General features: G+C 43.7%; 1 protein-coding gene and 1 long non-coding RNA gene across 2 annotated transcripts in view; both read left to right on the forward strand.

The window, feature by feature from the left end:
* The first annotated feature begins 12781 nt into the window (after nt 1-12781).
* Nucleotides 12782-25301, forward strand: part of TOMM70 (translocase of outer mitochondrial membrane 70) — a 34147-nt gene continuing 21627 nt past the window's right edge. The window contains exon 1 of the mRNA XM_038377651.2: nt 12782-13324. Within this exon, the coding sequence (XP_038233579.1) occupies nt 13040-13324 (285 nt within the window). The 5' untranslated portion in view covers nt 12782-13039. The remainder of the gene's footprint in view (nt 13325-25301) is intronic.
* On the forward strand, nt 18671-24662 carry LOC122459428. The gene is made up of 3 exons (XR_006280130.1): nt 18671-20068; nt 21608-21615; nt 24649-24662. It is a non-coding gene; the product is annotated as an uncharacterized LOC122459428 (long non-coding RNA).

The following is a 25301-nucleotide window of genomic DNA, read 5'->3' on the forward strand; positions in this document are numbered from 1 at the left end:
TAGCTGTAGGCAAATCTGCCATGGGATGCCCTTGTGCTAGAGGTGTGTATAGGAATGAAGTCCAACAAAGGAATTGCAAGTGCTAGTAAAAGGATCTCTGCGGTGACAGAACTGTTTGAAGGCCAAAGCTGCCTCCCCAGATGGGGCAGAACAATTGCTGGGCCCTGTGGGCCTGATTTTGTGTTGCCCTGGGCCTTGTGTAGTCATTTACTGCAGTTCAAACTGAGCACAAGGTGGGTTTAAAACACAAGCTGCCATTCTGATTTGGTAGCATTTTACATTCCCTTTGCACTGGTGTAAAGGGCTGCACAAGATGCAGGACAATGGAGAATCAGGCCCTAAAGACTCCCTGTGGAATTGTCCAGTGGGGAACTAAGGACAGAGACTGCTGTGGGACTCTGAGTCAGAGTGGCTACATGGTCCACTGCTTAGGGCATTAGTCTAGGACTTGGGAGACCTGGATTTGATTCACTGTTCCACCACAGACATCCTAGGTGACCTTGGGCAAGTTACTCCTGTCTGTGTCTCATTTCCCTGTCTGTACAAGGGGGATAATTGCACTTCCATACCTCATGGGAGTGTTGTGAGGATAAATAAATTAAATACTCAGATACTTTGGTGATGGGGGGCCTTAGATAGAAAGGCAAGGTGCTGTATTTTGAGATAGAATTTGAAGGACCAGAGGAATGAATGTATCTGCAATATCTGTGCCTTTCCATCTACATGTGGGTTATAGGCTACACTGGTTCACTGTGTGGATGCAAAGCCTTCCAAAGGCAACACAAGTGTGAGTGATGGCAACCAAGAGTTGGCTGCGGTGCCTTTTGGCCTAGTATTGATGGGGCCTATGGGTTACTGGGAAAAAAATATCAAACTACCTCAAACCTCCTGAATTGGACTTTTGAGTTTGAATGACTCATACTAAGAGCTATATGCCGTATTTATTCGCATACTTGGATCTCTCAGGAGACATGTCAAGTCTCATTCATTAACATGCTATCTCAATCTCACATACCTCCCTAAACTTATCTCACTCATTCTGAGTAAATATATAAAGATTTAAAATATTTTTTCTCAGGCTCTGAAAGAGACAACAATACATCCGGGGCCTCAGGCACAGGGTTTAGTGTTTGGAAAACTGCTTTCCAAGCTTGTGTACTGTGGTAACCCTGGAGACTACTGGCCTTTGTTGTATACAGGAGAGGAGGCTATCCAGGGCGGTGGCAGGGTTGTGTGTGTGAATACTTGATAGTCAAAAAAATATGAGTTCACCCAAAAAACAAGCAGCACTTGATCAAAAGTTTTCAGGTTCCGCAAAATACAATTCAAAATTTAAAGCACACTGGACAAATTCATGGCCCTTCACTGTCCCAGTAACAGGCAAGACTTCTCTTTTTAAATGTGCACTGTGTTGCCCCAGAGCTGCCCTGTGGCCATCAAGGAGAAAAAGATGTAACTCGTCATCTGGAAAACGAAATACGTAAATAGCAGAGCAGTGTGTTCACACCTACAAATTCCTTTTGTACCTGTGGCGAATTGCCTCATTGATAAAGTACATCAAATATGTTTAATAATTATGATTTATTATTAATTATTTTAATTTATTATTAATTATTGTTGTTGTTAATAATAGTAATAATATTAATAATTCTCTTCGGGGCACTTGAGTTCCCCAGAAATAATTTGCTTGCTGACTTGGGGTTTTTTGGTAGTACAGTTATTTATTCCTAGTACTTTGTTAGAAACTCTGTTTGCAATGTTCTTTCAAAAAGTTTTGATTGTTTTTATGAATTAAGTTTTATTGGGTCCAAGATTTTTGGCTTTCAATGTGTCCTGATGAGGGTTAAATATTCATTAATTCATTAAACTGATACCTTTATCCATGGCAACAGGATTATTAAAATACCGTATGTTACCCAGACAAAGTTACCCAGACACAAATTTGCAATCCTTATATCACATAAAAAATCCACTCACTATATGTATCATATTATTAGCATATATGCTTGTGAAAATCTGGTTATACTGTTTGGATGTATTTTGTCTATTAATTTCCCATTTTGATATTAACTTTGATAAAATATTCAATTTTTTGTAGATTATACCTTTTTTATGTACAAAATATAAATGTTTTTTCCCTAGGTGACACATGCAAAAATGAAAGTTACAACTCTGCTTGCACAGCACACTATTTCTTTTGCAACTGCAGACAACCTGAGCCCCCTGGTTAAAGATATCTTTTCTGACAGCCGGATTGCCCAATATTATGCATCTGTAAGAACCGAGTCAACATGTATGTTGAATGGTGCCATTACTCCCTATTTCCAAGAGTTTCTTGTGAGACAAATATAGACTGAAGCCTTTTCTCTTTCTGTTGATGGCTCTAATATGACAAAAACTTAGAAAAAATGAATCCACTGACTGTGAGGATTTTTGATATCCAGAAACATCTTGTGACAACACAGTTACTTGACTTATGCCTCACTACTGGCATTCAAACAGCAACCGCAAAATAAATCTTTTCCAAAATTGATGGGAGAATGACATCACATGAGCTACCATGTGTGTATTTCATGGGATGTCCATGCCACCTCATCCACAATATCGCTGTACTGGTGCTACACAGTTTTCTAAAGTGTCAGAATTTGATGTTAAAGATGGATGTATTGATTGCAACCATTACTTTGACAAAAGAACAAAATGACAACAGTCATTCTTGGTGGAGTTCTGTCACAGCCGTGATGTTGAAAACAGACAGAGTCTGAAGCATGTTCATACTCGATGGCTTAGCCTGGAAACAGCTACTAACATATTGTTGCAGCAGTATGCAGCTCTCAAAAGCTACTTTTTGTCTGTTGACGATAGCTGTACAAGGTTCAAGAGATTTAAGTTTTGCTTTCAGGCAGGAGCAGCGAGTTATATGGGCCCGTGGTGGCCGGGCTCCAGTAAATTCAGGGCCCCGGGGGGGCCCGGCTCCACTAGTGTTCGGGGCTGGGTCTCTCCCCTGGCCCCGCCTGCCACCCCCTTGAGCCTCCCCTGGAGTGTCCCCCGGCCCTTCCTGCTGCCCCCTTGCGCCCCCCCTGAGCATCTGTGCCTGCCCTGGGCAGCGGGTGGCTGCCCCCTGCAGCTCCGCGCTGCACTCCCTTGGCAGTCGCTGCCGGCTACAAGGGAGCGGTGCTGGGGGCAGGCTGAGGCGGCTGCTGTGCCTGCAGAGGGACGAAGGGAGTAGGCGCATGGCTGCCATCTCCCTGGCAGGCGACTCCGAGTCGACTCAAAGGTGGTAGTGGTGGGGGCTTTTCCTGGCTAGACCTCCTGACCAGCAGCTTTGGGGGCTGGGGTGAGTGTCATGCCAGGGGGACTGGGGGAGCTAGCTGCTGTCAGCGGGGAGAGGGTGGTGGGGGGGGAGTCCTCCTCTCTGGTCCCCTGCGTCCTCCAGCCCTGGGGCAGCCTGCTTGCTGCAACCCAAACTCCACATCCCTGGCCCAGCCCCACGCCCTGCACCCCCTCTCACACACCAACCCTCTCTCCCAGTCGAGAGCCCACACCCAGAACCCAAACCCCTTCCCAGAGCCTGCACCCCTCCTGCACTCAAACTCTCTCCCAGAGCCTGCACCCCAAACTCCCTCCTGCACCCAAACTCCCTCCCAGAGCCAGCACCCAGCACCCCAAACCCCCTCCCACACCCTCTCCTGCACCCCAACCCCTGCCCAAGCCCAGAGCCTGCACCCAAACTCTCTCCCAGAGCCCGCACCCCTCGTGCAGCCAAACTCTCTCCTAGAGCCTGCACCCCGTATCTCCTCCTGCACCCAAACTCCCTGCCCAAGCTCAGAGCCTGCACCCAGCACCCAAACTCCCTCCCAGAACCCGCACCCCAAACCCTCTTCTGCACCCAAACTCCCTCCCATAGCCTGCACCCAGCACCCAAAACCCTTCCCAGAGCCTGCACCCAAACCCCCTCCCACATCCCCTCTGACACCCCAACCCCCTGTCCCAGCCCAGGGCCCATACCCAGCACCCAAATTCCCTCCCAGAGCCAGCACCCCTCCCGCATCAAAACTTCCTCCAAGAGCCTGCACCCCAAACCCTCTCCCGCACCCAAACTCCTCCCAGAGCCGTAGGCAGGTGTGTGTGGGGGAGCGGGACTTGGACCCATTCTGGGCACCACCAAAAATCATACAGACCTGCCACCCCTGCTTTCAGGGATCTATGACAGAAGTTTATTTTTTCTTTTATCAGGGTCCTACCGTCCTCCCAGTGTTTAGCACCACTAACAAGTTTCTGCAGAGGGAAGATCCTTATATATACATGGTAGATGGGGTGCTTTCTACTTTTGTGAGAAAACTTCTCGGAAAGTTTATTCAGGCACAAGTGATCAAAAATGCTGTCTCATTTACAGATGCAGACTTTGTTAATTCTGACAATCAGCTTTGAGACACGTGTCTGTTTGTAGGTTTGGTCACAAAACAGAAGTTGGAAGATAGTAGTCCTCTTGCAAACAGGGGCGCCATTTCCGGGGCAGGGGAGGCTCTAGCCCCCCCCCCCCCCGAGTTTCGTACCTGAGATCCGCTCACAGCACACACTCTGGTCCCAGACAGCGCTCTTAACTGCAACATAGCTTGAGTGTGATATGTGATGAGTTCTGTGCTGCTCCCAGCTTCTGCCTTTGGGAGTTTGTTATAAACAGAGGCCAGGTGATTAAGATAACAAAAGGCTTGTCATTAAATTAAGTTAAGGATCCTTAGATGATCCTGAAAGCATTGCCAGGCATTCCAGTTACAAGATAGGAAACAAAGGGTAGGAATAAATGATGAGAATGGAGAGAGGTAAATAGTGGTGTCCCCCAGGGGTCTGTACTGGGACCAATGCTGTCCAACATATTAATAAATGATCTGGTAAACAGTGAGGTTGCAAAATTTGCAGATGATACAAAATTACTCAGGATAGTTAAGTCCAAAGCAGACTGTGAAGAGCTACAAAGGTATCTCACAAAACTGCGTGACTGGCCAAAAATGGCAGATGAAATTCAATGCTGATAAATACAAAATAAAGCACATGGCAAAACATAATCCCAAATAGACATATAAAATGATGGGGGTCTAAATTAGATGTTACACATCAAGAAAGAGATCTTGGAATAATTGTGGATAGTTCTCTGAAAACATCTGTTTTTTGCGGCAGTCAAAAAAGCTAACAGACTGTTGGGAATCATTAGGAAAGGGTTAGATAATAAGAAAATATCATATTGCCTCTATATACATCCATGATACGCCCACATCTTGAATACTATGTGCAGATCTGGTTGCCCCTGCTTAAAAAAGATATATTGGAATTGGAAAAGGTACAGAGAAGGGAAACAGAAATGATTAAGGGTTTGGAACACCTTCCGTATGAGGAGAGATTAAAAAGACTGGGACTTTGGAAAAGAGATGACTAAGGGGGGATATGGTTGAGGTCTATAAAATCATGACTAGTGTGGAGAAAGTAAATAAGGAAGTGTTATGTACTCCTTCACAGAACACAACAGCTAGGGGTCACCCAATGAAATTAATAGGCAGCAGATTTAAAACAAACAAAAGAAAGCATTTCTTCACAGTCAACTGGTGAGACTCTTTGCCAGGGGATGTTGTCGAAGCCAAAACTATAACAGGGTTCCAATAAGAACTACATATGAACTAGATATGAACTAGATATGAGGACAGGTCCATCAATGACTATTAGCTAGGGTGAGCAAGGATCCAACACCATGTTTTGTATGTCCCTACCCTCTGTTTGCCAGAAGCTGGGAGTGGGTGACAGGGGATGAATCACTTGATGATTGCCCTGTTCTGTTCATTCCCTGTGAAGCACCTGGTATTGGCCACTGTTGGAAGAAAGGATACTGGGCTAGATACACCACTGGTTTTACCCAGTATGGCCATTCTGATGTTCTTATATAGAACCTGGATGTATCTTCCCCCCACTGTGTCCCACTAGACCCCACTCCCCTCCCAGAGCTGGGATAGAACCCAGGAGTCCTGATGGGGTCTCTCTCTCTGCAGAATTAGTAACAAAGTAAGAATCTACATTAAAATTTTAAACCTAACCAGTGTCCCTTAAGTGACTTACCACAAGATGTCAGAACATGTTAGTATTAGAGCTGAGTGGGTCTAATATTTATTTAATTTTCTTTCTTGTATATACGAATTAGATACAGTGCTCCTGTCAGCTAATTGCTAAGTTATCTGCCAAAAAAATAGTTTTCAAGTGTCTAAGTAGCCCCACGAATAACGGTTAAAGTTGTGCCCCCATGTCAAAATCTGAAATGGCACCCCAAATTGCAAAATAGAAATTATTTTGTGCAGCCAGAGCATTCTATGCCAGTGCCAAGTATGCATGGGAGAAGCTATCTTTGAATGATGAAATGTTAAAGATGGCAGCATTTCTGAACTTAGATATGAAGGAAAACTGCACTTCTAAATATGTTGAGCACTTTGTTGGCAGATAGCAGCTCATGTTCAGTCTCTCTCCACCTGAGATAGAGAAGTTGTAACAGGAGTTTGTTGATTACCAGTTGCTGCAGAAATCAGATATCCCTCAGCGTGTACGGCAGTGCTCAGCAACTGGTAGATCGCTATCAACTGGTTGTTCCTGGAGCCTCTGCCAGTTGATCTTGATTTCTGGTGCTAAAAGTCTGGTGGTGCTGTGGGACTATGGCAGACTCCCTGCCTCCCCTGGCCCCATGCCACTCCTGGAAGCAGCCGGCATGTCTCTGTGGCCCCAGGGGAAAGGGGGGGAGACAGCTGCACGCCCTGCTGCTGCCCCCGCACCCCCCGCAGCGACGACTCTGAAACTCCCATTTGGCGGGAACTGTGGCCAATGCAGGGGTGGTGCTTGTGTTCCCCAGGGGGAGGTCTCCGTGTTAGCGGCCCTGGGGAAAGGTCTCCGCGCGCTGCCCGCGCCCACAAGCACCGTCCCCTCAGCTCCCATTGGCCGCAGTTCCCAGCCAATGGGAGCTACAGAGTCTGTGCTGGGGAGTGGGGGTAATGGCAGTGTGTGTGGCTGCCTCCGCCCCCCCAGGGGCCGCAGAGATATGCCAGATGCTTCCGGGAGTGGTGCGGGGCCAGGGCAGGCAGGGAGCCTGCCATAGCCGCACTGCACTGCTGACCAGGAGCTCCCTGTGGTAAGCGCCTCCCGGCTGGAGCCAACACCTCACACCCCTCCTGCACCCCAGCCTGGAGCCCCTCCTGCACCCAAACTCCCTCCCAGAGCCCACACCCCTCCCCCCCTGCATCCCAATCCCCTGCCCAGCCCAGAGCCCTCTCCTGCACCCCTCCCCCCTCCCTCACCCCAACACTCTGCCCCAGCCTGGAGCCCCCTCCTGCACCCAAACTCCCTCTCAGAGCCCACACCCCTCACCCCCTCCCACACCCTAATCCCCTGCCCCAGCCCGGAGCCCGCTCCTGCATCCAAACTCCCTCCCAGAGCCCACACCCCTCACCCTCTCCCGCACTTCAATCTCCTGCCCCAGCCCAGAGCCCTCTCCTGCACCCAAACTCACTCCCAGAACCCACACTGCTGCCCCAGGCTCAGCCCGGAGCCCCTTTCCACACTCTGAACCTCTCAACCCCAGACAAGAGCCTGCACCCCTCCCTCACCCCAACTCCCTGCCCTTGTCTGGTGAAAGTGAGTGAGGGTGGGGGACAGCGAGCGATGGAGGGAGGGGGAATGTAGTGGGCGGGGCCTCGGGGAAGGGGCACGAGAGATCCTGGTTCATCTTAAATTAAAAAGTGATCTTGTGTGTAAAAAGGTTGGAGACCGCTGGTGTATGGGATGAGGCAACACTATAGACTGACCCAGATAATGCTACTGTGCAATGCAGGATGGAAACTGTATGGGCATATCTTAGAAATGTCAAAAGCACTAGTGGTCTTCTCAATTTCCCATTACTGTCCAGGGTTGCTAGACATCTTAATTTTACTCCACTCAAATGCGGGAGTGGGTTCAGTCTTGTTCAAAAGAATAAGACACCATGCAGACCAAATCTTGGACTAGACCGGACACTGTCTTCTATTATCCAAGTAAAGCTGGCAAATCATGAGCCACATTTCAAGTTTGAGCTACCAAAAGAAGTTATAAAAATAGCAAAAGGGGCTACATACTATATAACAAAGCACATGAATAAAATGTGACACCAAATTAGATATTAAAAGAAATGTGGAATCTGAGACCTTTTTCTATGGTTTGTTAGCTTCAAATTAATTAAATTAAATTTAATTATTTTATTTATTTTTACATTAATTTAATGTGTTGTTTGGTTGTGTTTTATTTTAATTAATTTATTTTGGAATCTGATTATTTTAGTTTCCTGTAAATATAATATGAGCAATAATATATAAACCAAATAATATTTGTATTGTAAAGAGTTTTCCAAATGGATGATCACTAAGACAAGGTGATATGCAAAATTATGTTTTCTTTTTTGTTATGTTTATATAAAAACAGTTTATTTTTGAATATATCTCTTGTTCTGTCCACTGACTTTGTGCCTAAACCAGAGGTTATTAGTTCTGGTCCTCAGGGATCTCCAACCATCCAGGTTTTTGCTCCAACCAGTGAGTAATTGTTTTTATTAAAGCCACTGGTTTGCATTGCATATAGAATTCTCACGTGCTCTAGACTAATATGAACTAGGACATTTGAAGTGTTTCATATGCAATATTAAGCTGTGTACATTTTAAAACAAACTATTAAGTGCTGGTTGAATTAAAAACCTGGATAATTGGATGTTGCCAAGGACCAAAGATGAGAGCCCCTGTCTTAAGCAATGACCTAACAAACCACCTGGGAAGTCTCACTCTTTGGTCTTGAATCCCACTCTTTGGGTCTGTAAACTCTCTCTTAAGCACAGCCAACCTTTGGCATCTCTGTCTCAGGCATCTGCTTTTCTCATTATGAGGAGGGAGAAATCAGTCTAAATCCTCCTCTGCCTACCACAGGGATCTCTCTGCATGTACTGGGGAGCGGGGAGGTAAAGGGCGAATTCTGTGCTGCTCACGCACACCATGAGTTGGCAACTAATATTGTTTTATGGCTATATGCCAGTGCATACTTGGTTCAAGGTGTTTAGTGCCAGCTTCTAAAGGGGAACTGACTCCTTTTCAGTGAGAGTCCAGTCAGTTTTCTTGTCTACAGAATCACTAAGGGAAAGACAGAACACGAGTATGTTGACCAACATTGTGGTAGGAAAGAAAAGAATGGAGAAGAAAAGAAATAGTGGTTACTGCAACCTGGTCAGGGAAAAAACAGAGAGGGGTAATAAATACCCTATCATGGTGATCATGTTAATAAGTGTCATAGCACATCAGCTCAAGGGAGCAGAATAACGGTTGCATGTGCAACCTTCGTTTTGGTGTCACCTGACTTTCAAGTGTTTCACTTTGCAATCTTAACATACTTTGATTTTTTTGGACACACAATAGCAGATTTAAAGGTAGCCATCCTGCAGCAAAAAAACTTCAGGACCAAACTTCAAAGAGAAACTGCTGAGCTTCAGTTCATTTGCAAATTTGACACCATCAGCTCAGGATTAAACAAAGACTGTGAATGGTTAGCCAACTATAAAAGCAGATTCTCCTCCCTTGGTGTTCACACCTCAACTGCTAGAAGAGGGCCTCATCCTCCCTGACTGAACTAACCTTGTTATCCCTAGCCTAATTCCTGCTTGCATATTTATACCTGCCTCTGGAAATTTCCACTACATGCATCTGAAGAAGTGGGTATTCACCCAGAAAAGCTTATGCTCCAATACGACTGTTAGTCTATCAGGTGCTACAGGACTTGTTGCCTTTTTTACAGCAGACTAACACGGCTACTCCTCTGATACGTGATACTTTGATCTTTGTAATCGTTGGCACTTTTGTTTGCAATGATGATCAAAGTTCTTTAAATAGCTCATTTCTCTCCCACCTATAAAGAAAGCCAACAAGTTACCTGCAGGGTGCAAAATGCTTAGTACAGCTGAGCAAAAAATAATAACAGACACACTTTTCTATTTGCCCTTAGGTGAGTGCTCCAGGTAAGCAAGTGGAGGCAGCAACAGCAAACTTTCCACTCCCTCCAGTCAGACCTCCAAGCAGGGAAGTACCATCATCATCCATCACCAATAGTCCTCTTCCTCCTCTGAGACTGTCAAGCAAGCAATCACTGGCATCATCATCGTCTATGGCATCTGCTCCCCTCCCTCCATTAAGAGCTCCAGACAAGGAAGCTTCTTCCTTCTTTTTCTCCTCCTCCTCGACCACAAAGGTTTTTCTTCCTCCATTGAATGCTTTAGACAAGAAAGAAGCAGTAACAATCAAACCCCATTTTCTCCCTCCATTGAGTTCTTTCACCGAACATGCAGAATCAACAGCATCAGCAACAAACTTTTCTTTTCAGGTGAGTGCTCCTTTCAAGTCAATGGCAGCACCAAAGGCACCTTTCTCAGGGGAAGGTGTGACATACCCTGGAGTGCAATCCAGACTGTAGAACCCCTGTGTCCGCTTTAATTCTCCTGCCCAGACTGTCTCTTACACTGCCATGCCAGTGAACTGCAAACCCCTCCAGGCTCTGTTCACTCAGCCATCAGTGTGCAGAGGCATACCCAGCTAAGTTGCATAAAGGCTCTCCCAAGCCACTCATGAACTGTATATAGGGAAACACCAGCAAATTCCCACAACCCCAGCCTTACACCCCAGATCAATGTAAGCCCATTTATTAGTTTGCTACTTCTTCAAAGGGTACTGGACATGCCCCAGCCTCTGTAATCTGAGCAGATCCCCCAAGCACTTAAAGCAAACTCACTAGTTTAGACTAAACATCAAAATAAGTTTATTAACTAAAAAAAGATAGAGTTTAAGTGATTAGAAGTGGTAGGCATAAAGATCAGACTTCGTTAGATAAAAAATAAACAATAAACATGCATTCTAAATCCTAAACTTTATCAGGCTAAGCAAGATTTCAAACAGTTTTTCTCACCTTACTGGATGTTGCCGGCAGTTTTCAGTTCACAGTTCATATTAACTAGACAGCTTTCTAGTTAGGTCCATCCCTTCCCCCAAGTTCAAGGAGACATCTCTTTATCTTCCAAACAATCTTGCTTCTAGGTATAGAGATGGGGGAGGAGAAAGCGATATCACTGTCCCTCATTTATACTTTTCTCCAGGTGCTAGAAAAATCTATGCTGTGTCATGGGATTAGGCTGCCCCGATAGTGTACATGCTCGAGCAACTGTCTTTGTTTACAACTCCACTGCTCGAGAATAGCTGGTGATGGTCGCTTAACACCTGGCTGCATGTTGGTCACTCTTTTGTTATCTCTGAAGAGCTAATCTGTGGGCATTTCCCAGACTCTCAACCTATTTCAGTAACCAACATATAGCAACATCTCATAACTTCATATACAATGAGGATACATGCATTTCAACAGGATAATAATGCTCAACAGATTATAACTTTCCAAATGATACCTCACAAGGCATACTTTGTACAAAACATATCATAATCATATAACAATGTTGAATAGGTGGGTACAGGGGATACAGTATGTCACAGAAGGTGCCATGCAAAAAAAAATAGATTAATTTTCCTTCTCTTTCTGTTGTTTGGAGATAGGAACTAGTTGGGGAAGGGGCTGCTGAAAAGCTAGGAACAATTTTTGTAAGTGATTTCTCTGAGCACAAATTGGAGGGCCAGCTTCTCCAGTTTGCTAAAACGTCTTTGTGCTAGGTAAGCAGTGCAAAGTTGCCATAAAATACCTGGTAAGGCCAGTGGAGAATTCCCTCATGAGGGAACTCTCTGCTAGTGTAAAGCTGGTGGAGATCCCAGAACTGTCTCCTATGCCAGCCATGGCCCAGCCGTAAGAAGAAGGAGGGGTGTGGCAGGGCTGGTTGTATTTGGGGTTGGGGAGAGGGCATGGCAGAGTAGACTTTCAGACCTCTGATCCTTCAATGGTGTCTGGTTCCTGATGGACCTCACACCAGTGACGTAAATTAGGGCTGAACCTCCCATATAACATTCTATAAATACAGTAGAATCACAGCTTTTATTTAAAGAAAAAGTGAGTTTCCATCCTCTACGGTTGTAGATAGTTTGAAAATGGGATCAGAGTGTATCATAAAGGCTCAAAAGTTAGAAGGCAAATAATATCCCCCCCACCACAATTTATTGTTGTTTAAGACAATCCTATGAATTTTGATAACTGAATCATGATTTGTTTTAATATTTGGGGTTACCTCATATGCTTAAGTTTTATCATTAAACAGCCCCATTGACCCCATATGAGTTAAAATTAAGGATGTGAAAAATGGCCCCTTTGACTTCAATAGGAGTGAGAATCGCTCAGCACCTTTCAGGATCTATTCCAATACAATCGAAGTCTCATTGCAAAGGTTGGCAGTTCTTGTCATTTTTATCACACATCTTGTGATATTTGGGATTTGCCTGAAAGCCCCAGCTCCTGGAGTCATGTGATTTCAGGAGAAGCTCGGCTTTCATTTAAAAACAACAACAACAACAATCCAGTCAGTTTCTAGTGCTCAGGGCTGCGCAGAGTAGCTTGGAAACGTGAACCCTAAAGGCTCAAAAGACAGAAGGCAAATGAACAGGACCCAGCACTCATTGTTTTTAAGAAAACCTCCTGAGTTTGGGGGCCAGACTCTAATTTTGGAACAGCTGGAGCTAGCCACACTGGGTTAGCAGCCACGCCCAGCAGCTTGTGGTCTCACCCTGCCTTGGTGCATTAACTGGGATGGGAGGATCCGCCTTCCCCTGTAGGATGCACCCGTGCTAGACGGAGCCGCGGGTTCCCTGCTCTCCACGCTGAGCTCCTCGGAGGGAACCGCTGCACTTACCCCTCTCCGCCGGCAGGTGGCGCCGCCGGCCTTTGTCTGCGGGCGAGCCCGGCCGCGCGGCGCACGGAAGTGCTTCCCCTTGACCCCTTCCCGGCATGCCGCGGGTTTCCGGTGACCCCTCGCTCTGCTCCCTCCATCCCCCCAGCTGGCGCTGCGAGCGGAGCGGGGATCATGGCCGCCTCGAAGCCCGTGGAGGTCGCTGCAGCAGCGGGGGGAGGCGGCGGCGGCGGCGGTTCCGGCTCCGGCTCCGGCTCGGGGCTGCCGCGCTGGCAGGTGGCGCTGCTGCTGGGGGCGCCGCTGCTGCTCGGGGCCGGCGCCCTCTACCTGTGGGGTCGGCGGCGGCGCCCGGCGCGCGGGAAGGGTCCGAGCGAGAGGAAGACGCCGGAGGGAAGAGCCAGCCCGGGCCCCGCCGCCCCCGGGGGCAGCCAGCCCGACGGGCCCGGGCACGAAGAGATGGTGAGCGGGGGGGGCGTGTCTCGGGGCCGGGCCGGGGTCGCAGTCCCGGTTCCCCCCGCGGGTTCCGCGGCGCCCAATCCCGCTCTCCGCCGAGCAGCCCGGGCGGGTTGAGGAGCCGCCCTGGGTGTTGGCCTCGCTCCTGGGACCGGTTTTTACGCTCGTGTTTTTTTGGCAGAGCGAAGCGCGTGGCCTGAGGGGGCGAATGGGCGAGTCCGCGTGTCCACCTGTCTGTCGGCACCTGCCTGACGCCTGCCCCCCGGGGTGGGGTGAGGGAGCGACTTTGTTCTGTAGTAGCTTCTGGTAAAGACACTGAGCGCAGGCTAGAGAGCTCTCCCATCGGTTTAGACCTTGTCTTCACCATAGATTACTTCGGTATAATTTACGTGGTTCAGGGATGTGAATAATTCATACGCCTGAGTGATGTAAGGCCTTGTCTGCACTCACCAATGCATCTGCGGTCGATAGACCCACTAAATCGACTGCCAGTTGCTCTCCCAGCCACTCCTGTTTTCCACTTGAAGCGGAAGGGGAGTCGACGGGAGAGAGTCTCCAGTCGACATCGCGTAGTGTGGACCCTGCCGTAAGTAGATCTAAGTACGTGGACTTCAGCTACATTATTTACATAGCTGAAGTTGCATTACTTAGATCAATCTTCCCTCATAGTGTAGGCAAGGCCTAAGTTACATGACCTAAGTGCTGGTGTAGACAGCATTTTAGCTATCGCAGAGGCAGGAGTTATTAAACCATTTCCCAACGTCTCTTTAGAGCATCTCCACCACAAGTGCTACAGCGTCACAGCTGAATCAGGTCAGCTGTGCTGCTGTAAGTGCTGTAGCCACAGTAACTCCTGCTTCTTCGAGAGGCGGTAGCTTTGTCGGTGGGAGAAGCTCTTTCACTGACACAACACTGTCCACACTGGTGCTTAGGTTGTAACAACTCACATTGCTCAGGGGTGTGGATTATTCACAACCCCAAGTGATGTAATTTATACTGAAGTAATTTGTACTGTGGATTTAGCCTTTTTCGCACTGGTGTCAGTGCGGAGTAACACGCTGAAAGCAGTGAGTTTACACTGGTGCAAGAAGAGACTTGGCCCCTTATTTTGGTGGTGGACCACTGTGTCTAGTCTGGTATGGCGGTCTTTATGTTCTTGCCTGGGGTGAGAGTGGGTTGAGTGGTTCTGAGACGGGCATAGCTAGTCTGCATCATCCTGCCTTAACTTGGCACTGTTACCTAGTATCAGTGTACAGCTAGCTTTCATGTTTAGTTTATTAATTTAAATGGTCAACTTTTAGTTTTCAGGATCCCTTTGCTTGTTTAGTTATTCATGTTTCCTTTACTTATTTGGTCTTTAGAGTGGCTTGTTATGAAACACTAATTTGGCTGCTTCCCAGTGCTGATAAATCAGTTTTGAGAAGGAATATGAGTGTGATTGGGAGAATCCCATCATGCAGTATGCATTATCTACAAGTAATTGGATCTGGAATTACATTATTGGTCCATAAATATGTACATCCAAATTTCTTCTGAGACTAAGATTCAAAGGGAAATTATAGCTGTTGACTCTGGTTTGGGGACTCATCTTATTCTGAAGTGCTGGGTAGAACAGAGTAGAAATGAGCGTAGGATCAGGAGCAAAAACTTTAAATATAAAGCCGGCATATCAGAGCCATAGTCAGTTATTGAGATTTGCATTCAAAGCAAAGATTAAATCTATATGCATGAGTAGGTAGGATCTCCAAACTTACATTGACTGTGTGCAAAATACACGTTGAGAATTTTCAAGTAAATCAGTGAGTTGGTTGGTTGTGATCTTTTTTTTAAATTGCACTTTTTTTTATTTCTCTAGTAAATTCCTGAATTTTCACATTTGAAAATTGACTTCTAAATTATAGCAAAATGTAAGATGTGGACTAGTTTGTAAGTTTCTTAGTGTTAAATTTTGATTTATTTACATTAGCCATAACTGTTTTTGTTTACATTGTGATTGTTGTAGAATATTTTCATCATCAAAAGGACTCTCCAGCAGCTGAAGGCAGGTCTGCATTAGAAAACTTTGCCATGATAGCTATGTTGGTTGATAATGTGGGGTTTTCTCTAACATAGTTATGCTGGTAAAAGCACCAGTGTAGATGCAGTTATATCAGTATAAAAGTTCCCCTAGTGTAGATCTTAAGCCTTCATTTAGAAAAAAACTATTTCTAGCTCTTTGTTACGAAAAAAAAATTAAAATATAGAAGTTCAAACCAAGACACTATTGATCTCCTAGGTGTGCAGACAATGGAAAAATACTTTTGAGTTGTGAATTGCCCCATTATCTGAGTGGGTTGTCAAACCCATCCTTAGATTTTAGTTAAATGACAACTATTTCACTGCTGACCACTTTAGCACAAATGTCAATCTAATTGACAAATGCGTTTGGTGCAGTGTTTGTCATAGAGTCTTTTGATTACTGATCTGATGATATAATTGACAAATATATTTAGTGATTTAAAGTCTTGGATGTCAAAACTTTAAATGGCAAACCCACTTGATGATGAACACAGATAACATGAATCCAAGTGTTGATGTCTAAAACTGTTTTCAAATCCACTTGTCATCTAAATATGGGGGGCCTACAATGGCTCTGCAGCTATTGTTGTGTTGACTCTTTTACTTGAAGTAGGAGTTAAATCTTTTGTATATGGAAAATATGGGGATTATGGGGTTAGACTAGATGACCCTTGCAGTCCCTTCTAACCCTATGATGATTCTATGAAAATACTGAGCATCTCCCAATTTGCAAGTGTTAGATTCTCTTTAGAATGCCAAGCTTTCTTTGTCAGATACCTCTGCTAAAGAAATTTCTTAGTGCTGGAGCTGTACATGTTTTTAAATGTATGTTTTGATCGACTACGTGATCCATAGTTCCTTGAAGGGTGTCCTTGCAAAGTAATGGGAAAAGATCCTGAAACTGAAACCATTTGGTAAATTGCAGAAGAGGTAGAGTAAAGTTAATTGTATTTGCCCTACCCAGATATGATCATAGTCCATCAACACACAGCGTGGTGCCAGCAATAGACTGGCCGTGCTGCTGCTTTTCTGGAATTTCTACTGAGATCCTGGTGGAAAAATAGCTTATGAAGCATAAGATTTTGCTACACTTAGCTTGACAGCTATACATGTTTTTGTCATAAATGTAACAATATCACTTTTACCTGCAGCCACCACAGTATTGCACTCACTAGCTTCTTGCAGCATTGAATTGTACAGGTTGACTACCACCCATGTGAGGTAGCATAATCTTTTAAAAAGCTTTAAATGTACAAGCCTTTAATTTCACTGAAAAATTAATGATTGGAAATACTGTAATTCCTTTTTCTTGTATCATGGATTTGTCTTTGAAATCAGTCCAGGTTTAATCCCAAATGTACAAATTAGAATCTGTAGTATATTTATAGAGTCGAAATGGGCAATGTATGCTTATGGGTGGCAGAAGCTTGTTGTGTAATTTGGTGTAATCTAGATCAGTGATTCTCAACCATTCCAGACTACTGTACCTCTTTCAAGAGTCTGGTTTGTCTTGCATACCCTAAATTTCACCTTACTTAAAAACTACTTGCTTACAAAATCAGTTATAAAAATAGAAAAGTGTCAGCACACTTTTACTGAGAAATTGCTTATTTTCTCATTTTTATCATATAATTATAAAATAAATCAATTGGAATAAAAATTGTGCTCTCATTTCAGTGTATAGAGCACTATAAAGTCATCGTGTGTATGAAATTTTAGCTTGTACCGTCTTCGCTAGTGCTTTTTCAGTAGCCTGTTGTAAAACTAGGCAAATATCTAGATGAGTTCATGTACCAAGTGTCTTGAGAACCACTGATCTAGATCTCATACATTCTTGCATGTTGCGTTCTTTCATATTCCTTTTTGTTCATTTGAAAACCCAGTTATTTTCTGAAGTGTCATCTCATTTTCTTGTAAACAAAGGTCTGGTGTCTGCCCTGTTTTAGGGTTGATCTACACTGGGAACTTAAATTGACCTAGGTTCAGCTCTCAGGGGTGTGAAAAATTCACACCCCTGAGAGACATAGCTATGGTGACTTCTGGCATAGACAGTGCTAGGTCCATGGAAGAATTCTTCAGTCAACCTAGCTACTACCTCTCAGGGAGGTGGAGTACCTACACCGACAAGAGAATCCCTCTCGTCAGAATAGGTTCTCCCGTCGGCGTAGGTAATCCACCTCTCTGAGAGGCGGTAACTAGGTTAACGGAGGATTTCTCACACCCCTGAGCGACGTAGTTATACCAACTTAATTTCCTAGCATAGATCAGGCTTAGTCTGCCCTTCTGTTTACCAGTTCATATTTCTCCTCGGACAGGTTACTTTGAAGATGCTATCAAATACCATCAGATTAGGCCTGAATAGAAACTGGGAGTGGTTGGGTCATTACAAAACCTAAATTTAATTTCCCCAATACTGATTTCTCCCTACTGTTGTTCACATCTTCTTGTCAACTGTCTGTAATGGGCCACTCTCTTACCACTTCAGAAATTATTTTTCCTCCCTTGGTATCCTGCTGTTAATTGATTTAACTCGTTAGACTGAACTCACACTTGGTAAAGCAACCCCCAATCAATTCATGTATTTATACCTGCTCCTGTATTTTCACTCCATGCATCCAGTGAAGTGTATTCTAGCCCATGAAAGTTTATAAATTTGTTAGTCTCTAAGGTGCCACAAGGACTCCTCGTTGTTTTTGATGATACAGACTAACACAGCTACCATTCTGAAGCTAGTTAAACCTCAGACATAAGGAGCTCTGTGTACTATTGCAGTTATCATTGTTCCTCTTTTAGAATCTGTGGTAAATTGAGGTGCGGATTAATCATAACACAATTGCTCACAAAGTTCAAGATTGCTTTAATTTGGTGCATATTTGGACCATAACATGTTGAAATAGTTAAATTATTTTGTTGCATCAGAACAGCTTCATTCTAGATTCAGTCCTTCTGTTGAGCCAAAAGTAACTCCAGTCCATCTGGCCCACCGTGGCTGGGTTGCTGCTGCCCCAGCCGGGGCTGGGGTCTCTCTGGCTGGCCAGTCCGATGAAGCTGGGGCTGCTCTGGCAGGCCGGCCACCGGGGTTAACAGTTAAGGTCTGATTAACTGTAAGCCTAATACTAACTGATTAACCTTTTACATCCCTAGTCTGCACTCTGTCAGTGTGTTGAAAATAATCCTATAGTTCAAACAATCCTCATGAATTTTTGTGGTGAAGGTGGTGCTACGCTATGATGCCAGTGATTGGCTCAAGAATCTTTCCTTTGTATTACTATTAGTACCCAGTAAGTGTTTTACCTAAGTACTGCCTTTTCATATTCAGACAGTGTAACTGTTTTTTGCTTTAGGTTTGTAGAAACCTCTAGAAAAGCTGATCATAATGCTAGTTGGGTTTGGGGAGGAGAGAGGAAGGCTTAGTAGTAAGAAGCAACTGTAAAACTAATCTTTCTGGTGGGACAGCAGCCAAAACCAGTTTGTGTTTAAGTGTAGAGAAGTAAATTATTGTGTTCCACAAAGTTATTCATTAGTGGGAGTGTAATAGCACAGATTACTGGTGGTTTTCTGGCTGTTTGCATGTGCTCTGCTAAATCTATCCATGGACAACTAAATCAAATGAAAACTAAAAATAAAAAGCATTAGATAAACTGTTTAAACAACAACAAACCCTTAAATTACACTCTGCAAAAATCAGATCTTTGAAATATCTAGTTCTTCATTCAAGGAAAGTGGTTATTTACCAAAATGAAAGAACATCCTTTAAAGATGTTTAGAGAAGCTGTGAATGTACTTTAAGTTTTGAATTTCAGGATTTTACATGTGTTTCCCTCCCTTCTCCTACAAATTACTGCAGAAGAGTTTATGGCATGATTCAAACACTGGATCTTTCTATAACATATATTGGTAGTACATGGATTATGAACTTCATTTAGTCTTGTTATAAAGACTGCCTCGCTGCTCCATGGTTAAGGTTGTGTTAAGATTTTCACATAAAGCAGAGAATAAAAATCTTTGCCACATGTAAATAACAATGTATCCTCCAACTTACCGCACTTAGTTTATGAGTAAAGAATTAATTTTCAAATAAATTTTGTCATACAATTTGAGTTTTTAACATTTTAAAACAGGTCCTCAGAGCAATTTTTTGTTTAACCGACCCTGTTTTGGCTTCCTATATGGAATACATTCCTGACAGATTTTATCCCAGCTTTAAGTGCATATGTGCTTGTTTGTTATCTTGTCTGTTTATTACCGTATATTTGCTGGATATACTTAAATGTTAGCATTAACTATTTCGCCAATCATTTTAATTGACTTCTTTAAGTTGCAGAGTTAACACCCATGTGGGCCAGTTCACATTTCTGAGAAGCAAAATTGTCTCTTCTGGCACTATTGATTTTACTTCTGAATTCCTGGTCCTGTTCTTCTTGCCTACCCAGTCCCAGTCTCCACTCCTGAGGCTTCCCATCTCAGTCTCTTTGTACATCCAGTCCAAGTCTCTCTCCTCCCCACAGCTCCTCATCCTAGTCTCCTTGTTCAACCAGTTTCAGCCTCCCCATTCCCCTTTAGTTCCCAGACTCACATAGCATATGAAGGATTTGGGGATGAGATACTATTAATGTGTAAACTATCCTTCTGGTAGTATGTGCATATAACTCATTAAAATATGCACTCAAAAGAATATACTTCTTGGCACAAGTTAACATTTGAAACATTTAACAGTCTAACTTCTGTTTACTTTGTTATAAAGTAATAAACTCAGTAGACAAATGTAAAGGTACTTTTAAAGTAGGCTTTTGTCCTATTAGTTCTGTTTACCCATTTTTATAGACTAAAGCTCTATAACCTTTTGCGTTTTTGGGGGGGGGTGTCAGGGAGAACTGCATGCAGAATAAAGTGCAATTTTTAATGTTTTAAATTTCTCTTTTCTCTTTAGTTTCCCAAAAGCACTTTCCAAAAGTGTACAATAGATTTGATGGTTAAAATTTACAAAACAATTCCTATCACAATTTGCAATAGTAGTACAAAGCGGTATTTTGGACCCTTCTACTATTTGTATTGTAAATCCATCTCTCTATCCAGGAGAAATTGTCCTCATGGCAGAGTTTGGCCCAGTCCATTTTTATGGGAGTTATAAACCCCATGGAAATAAAACTTGGTAACAGGTGCTGTCACAACTCAGTATTACCTCAAATGTTTCTTCTCTAATTATGAAGAAACTGGGGTCCTGCTTTTTCAAACACTTATTTAGGAATCCCTGCCAAAGTAAAACATCAGACAAATCATTATTTGGGATCAAGACATATAACACTGGCATTTTACAGAGTGCAGGCCAAATGACTGTTTAGTCCAATGTATTATATGTCAACTATCTCCAAAGAGTTTGAAGACAGTGGTCTACTCTTTATTTTCAAGTGTAAAAATAGATTGGTATTATCTTTTGAATGTAATTTTAATAAAATATAAGCCGTGCAGAGTGGGAAGCTGTCAAAGTCATTGTGCAATGTTGCCTGTTTTACTGAGAATAACTCACGGGGAAAAAAATCTTCTGTGGAACTGCACTCTTTTTCTTTATAAGCTATCAAATATATCATGGCAATTGGAGAGACTTAATCAGAAATCAATACAGAAGTGTCCTGCATGCTGTTAGTGGGTTTAAGAGATAAGTGATGATCTCTACAGAGACTACGTGAATGACATTGTTCTGTTTTTGTTACTTACGTTTTCTGTGTACTTACAGTAATATTTTTCTATGCCTGTCAGTTTGAACAATGGTAAAACCTAAAAACAGTTATTGGGAGTTGCATCTGAAAGAAAGTTCACACTTATATGAGTAACAGATTAGGCTGATGTTCAGTTTAACTTTCAAACTAACCAAATGTAATCATTTTGATATGTTTAGATAGAACTATTTTTTTTACTCTAGCAGAAACATATATGCTTTCATGTATGCATGTGCCTATAATTAAATATTCACAAAGGTACATCAAAAGAGGGTTATGCTTGGATGTAAATCCTCCTTTTAAAAACAAAATCATGAAATTCAAAGTTCTCTTCCTTGCAGTATGAAGGTAAATTAAGGTGACTTGTCAAAGGATCTCAAACCTCCATGTATCTAGCCAAAAGGATAGGTTTTAAATAAATAAGTTGTGATAGTCTTTGTGTCTTAACCTATGGTTTTTATTTCACTTATTAATCATTGTGCCCTATCAGTTTGAGATATAGTCAATTTAAAAGGTTTCAGAGTAGCAGCCATGTTAGTCTGTATTTGCAAAAAGAAAAGGAGTACTTGTGGCACCTTAGAGACTAACAAATTTTATTAGAGCATAAGCTTTCGTGAGCTACAGCTCACTTCATCGGATGCTGTAGCTCACGAAAGCTTACGCTCTAATAAATTTGTTAGTCTCTAAGGTGCCACAAGTACTCCTTTCCTTTTTACTGTAAGGAGAGTGATCACTTAAGATGAGCCATCACCAGCAGCAGGGGGGGGAAAAGAGGAAAACCTTTCATGGTGACAAGCAAGGTAGGCTATTTCCAGCAGTTAACAAGAACATCTGAGGAACAGTGGGGTGGGGGGGAGAAATAACATGGGGAAATAGTTTTACTTTGTGTAATGACTCATCCATTCCCAGTCTCTATTCAAGCTTAAGTTAATTGTATCCAGTTTGCAAAATTAATTCCAATTCAGCAGTCTCTCGCTGGAGTCTGTTTATGAAGTTTTTTTTGTTGAAGGATAGCCACCCTCAGGTCTGTAATCGAGTGACCGGAGAGACTGAAGTGTTCTCCAACTGGTTTTTGAATGTTATAATTCTTGACGTCTGATTTGTGTCCATTTATTCTTTTACGTAGAGACTGTCCAGTTTGACCAATGTACATGGCAGAGGGGCATTGCTGGCGGTACATGATGGCATATATCACATTGGTAGATGCGCAGGTGAACGAGCCTCTGATAGTGTGGCTGATGTGATTAGGCCCTATGATGGTGTCCCCTGAATAGATATGTGGACAGAGTTGGCAGTGGGCTTTGTTGCAAGGATAGGTTCCTGGGTTAGTGGTTCTGTTGTGTGGTGTGTGGTTGCTGGTGAGTATTTGCTTCAGATTGGGGGGCTGTCTGTAAGCAAGGACTGGTCTGTCTCCCAAGATGTGTGAGAGTGATGGGTCGTCCTTCAGGATAGGTTGTAGATCCTTGATGATGCGTTGGAGAGGTTTTAGTTGGGGGCTGAAGGTGATGGCTAGTGGCGTTCTGTTATTTTCTTGGTTGGGCCTGTCCTGTAGTAGGTGACTTCTGGGTACTCTTCTGGCTCTGTCAATCTGTTTCTTCACTTCAGCAGGTGGGTATTGTAGTTGTAAGAATGCATGATAGAGACCTTGTAGGTGTTTGTCTCTGTCTGAGGGGTTGGAGCAAATGCTGTTATATCGTAGAGCTTGGCTGTAGACAATGGATCGTGTGGTATGATCTGGATGAAAGCTAGAGGCATGTAGGTAGGAAAAGCAGTCAGTAGGTTTCCGATATAGGGTGGTGTTTATGTGACCATCGCGTATTAGCACCATAGTGTCCAGGAAGTGGATCTCTTGTGTGGACTGGTCCAGGCTGAGGTTGATGGTGGGATGGAAATTGTTGAAATCCTGGTGGAATTCCTCAAGGGCTTCTTTTCCATGGGTCCAGATGATGAAGATGTCATCAATGTAGCGCAAGTAGAGTAGGGGCATTAGGGGACGAGAGCTGAGGAAGCGTTGTTCTAAGTCAGCCATAAAAATGTTGGCATACTGTGGGGCCATGTGGGTACCCATCGCAGTGCCGCTGATTTGAAGGTATACATTGTCCCCAGATGTCCATCCCACCATCAACCTCAGCCTGGACCAGTCCACACAACGCATCATCAAGGATCTACAACCTATCCTGAAGGATGACCCATCACTCTCACAGATCTTGGGAGATAGGCCAGTCCTTGCTTACAGACAGCCCCCCAATCTGAAGCAAATACTCACCAGCAACCACACAACAGAACCACTAACCCAAGAACCTATCCTTGCAACAAAGCCCGTTGCCAACTCTGTCCACATATCTATTCAGGGGACACCATCATAGGGCCTAATCACATCAGCCACACACTATCAGAGGCTCGTTCACCTGCGCATCTACCAATGTGATATATGCCATCATGTGCCAGCAATGTCCCTCTGCCATGTACATTGGTCAAACTGGACAGTCTCTACGTAAAAGAATGAATGGACACAAATCAGACGTCAAGAATTATAACATTCAAAAACCAGTTGGAGAACACTTCAGTCTCTCTGGTCACTCAATTACAGACCTGAGGGTGGCTGTACTTCAGCAAAAAAAAAAACCTTCAAAAACAGACTCCAGCGAGAGACTGCTGAATTGGAATTAATTTTGCAAACTGGATACAATTAATTTAGGCTTGAATAGAGACTGGGAATGGATGAGTCATTACACAAAGTAAAACTATTTCCTCATGTTATTTCTCCCCCCCACCCCACCCCCCACTGTTCCTCAGATGTTCTTGTTAACTGCTGGAAATAGCCTACCTTGCTTGTCACCATGAAAGGTTTTCCTCCTTTCCCCCCCTGCTGCTGGTGATGGCTCATCTTAAGTGATCACTCTCCTTACAGTGTGTATGATAAAACCCATTGTTTCATGTTCTCTGTGTTTTCCACCAAATGTATCCGATGAAGTGAGCTGTAGCTCACGAAAGCTTATGCTCAAATAAATTTGTTAGTCTCTAAGGTGCCACAAGTACTCCTTTTCTTTAGTCAATTTTAAAAAAGTTGAGAGTAGCATCAGTGCTACAGTTGCCCCGAGGCCTCCATGCCCATATTTTTGCAGTTTTACAAATATTTTTTTCCATTACTGAAAATATTTTCATATTGTGGTGAAAGATGCACACAAACAACAAGGGGAACTGACTAGCTTAACTGTTGTCCATGCATTAAAATGAAAGAACTTTTTTATTTTAGCGTATTAAAGTTGTCTAAGGCCATGTCTACACTCTGGCTGCTAGAGCGGCATAGCTATGCTGCTGTAACCCTATAGGTTGACACAGACTATAGCAACGGATGGGGTTTTTCTGCTGTTGTAGGAACTCCACCTCCACATGCAATAGTAGTAAGGCTGACAGAAGCATTCTTCTATCAACTTAGCTACGTCGACTCCAGGGGTTAGGTTGGCCTAGCTAGGTGCTCAGGGTTGTCAATTTTTCACACTCCTGAATGCTGTAACTGTGTCAGCCTAAATTTAAGTGTAGACCAGATCTAAGTGTTAATTGTAACAACAGTAGTAGGAGGGGAAAGTCAGCAGTATGGGTTGTTGATGCTGTCCTTTTTAACTGTATCAAATTCTGGGCTGGTTTCTATCTGGCATACGTGATATGAGACTGAAACAAAGACTGGCCTCCACCTCAGGCTCCTTGTGAACATGGAATGGCAGGGGCACTTTATTCTGTGTTTTGGAGAGATGATATACCTAATTGGCTATGTGGCGTTCTTCCAAAGTGTGTGTGATGCAACAGGCAGAGCAGAGCCAGAGGGGGAATATAGTAAGGAAGCAGGCCATCTTGGGAAGGCCATCTCTCTTTCTTCAGCCATAAACAACAGAGGGTGTTAGGCCAGTTCTCATTTTCAGCCTGAGGTTGAATGAACAGGTCACTTGAAGCTCTCAAGAGGTTAATAGCTTGTCCAGTGTGCAGAAAGCAATTAAACTTTGCTTTCCTAAACAGGTTTTGCTTCTCCTGGTTAATAGGACTTTTCACAGCATATTTTTTGTCAACATGTATTTGACGTACCATTGATTCAGCACAGGTGAATGAAATGTATGCACTTTACTAAGGAACAGATTTCCTTCTTCAGCTGTTTTGAGGCTGTTCTGTTTTTTTCACATTGATGCTATCATTTAAACTACAGATATAGGTTT

The sequence above is a fragment of the Dermochelys coriacea genome, chromosome 1 (assembly GCF_009764565.3).
Source record: "Dermochelys coriacea isolate rDerCor1 chromosome 1, rDerCor1.pri.v4, whole genome shotgun sequence".
NCBI lineage: Eukaryota > Metazoa > Chordata > Testudines > Dermochelyidae > Dermochelys > Dermochelys coriacea.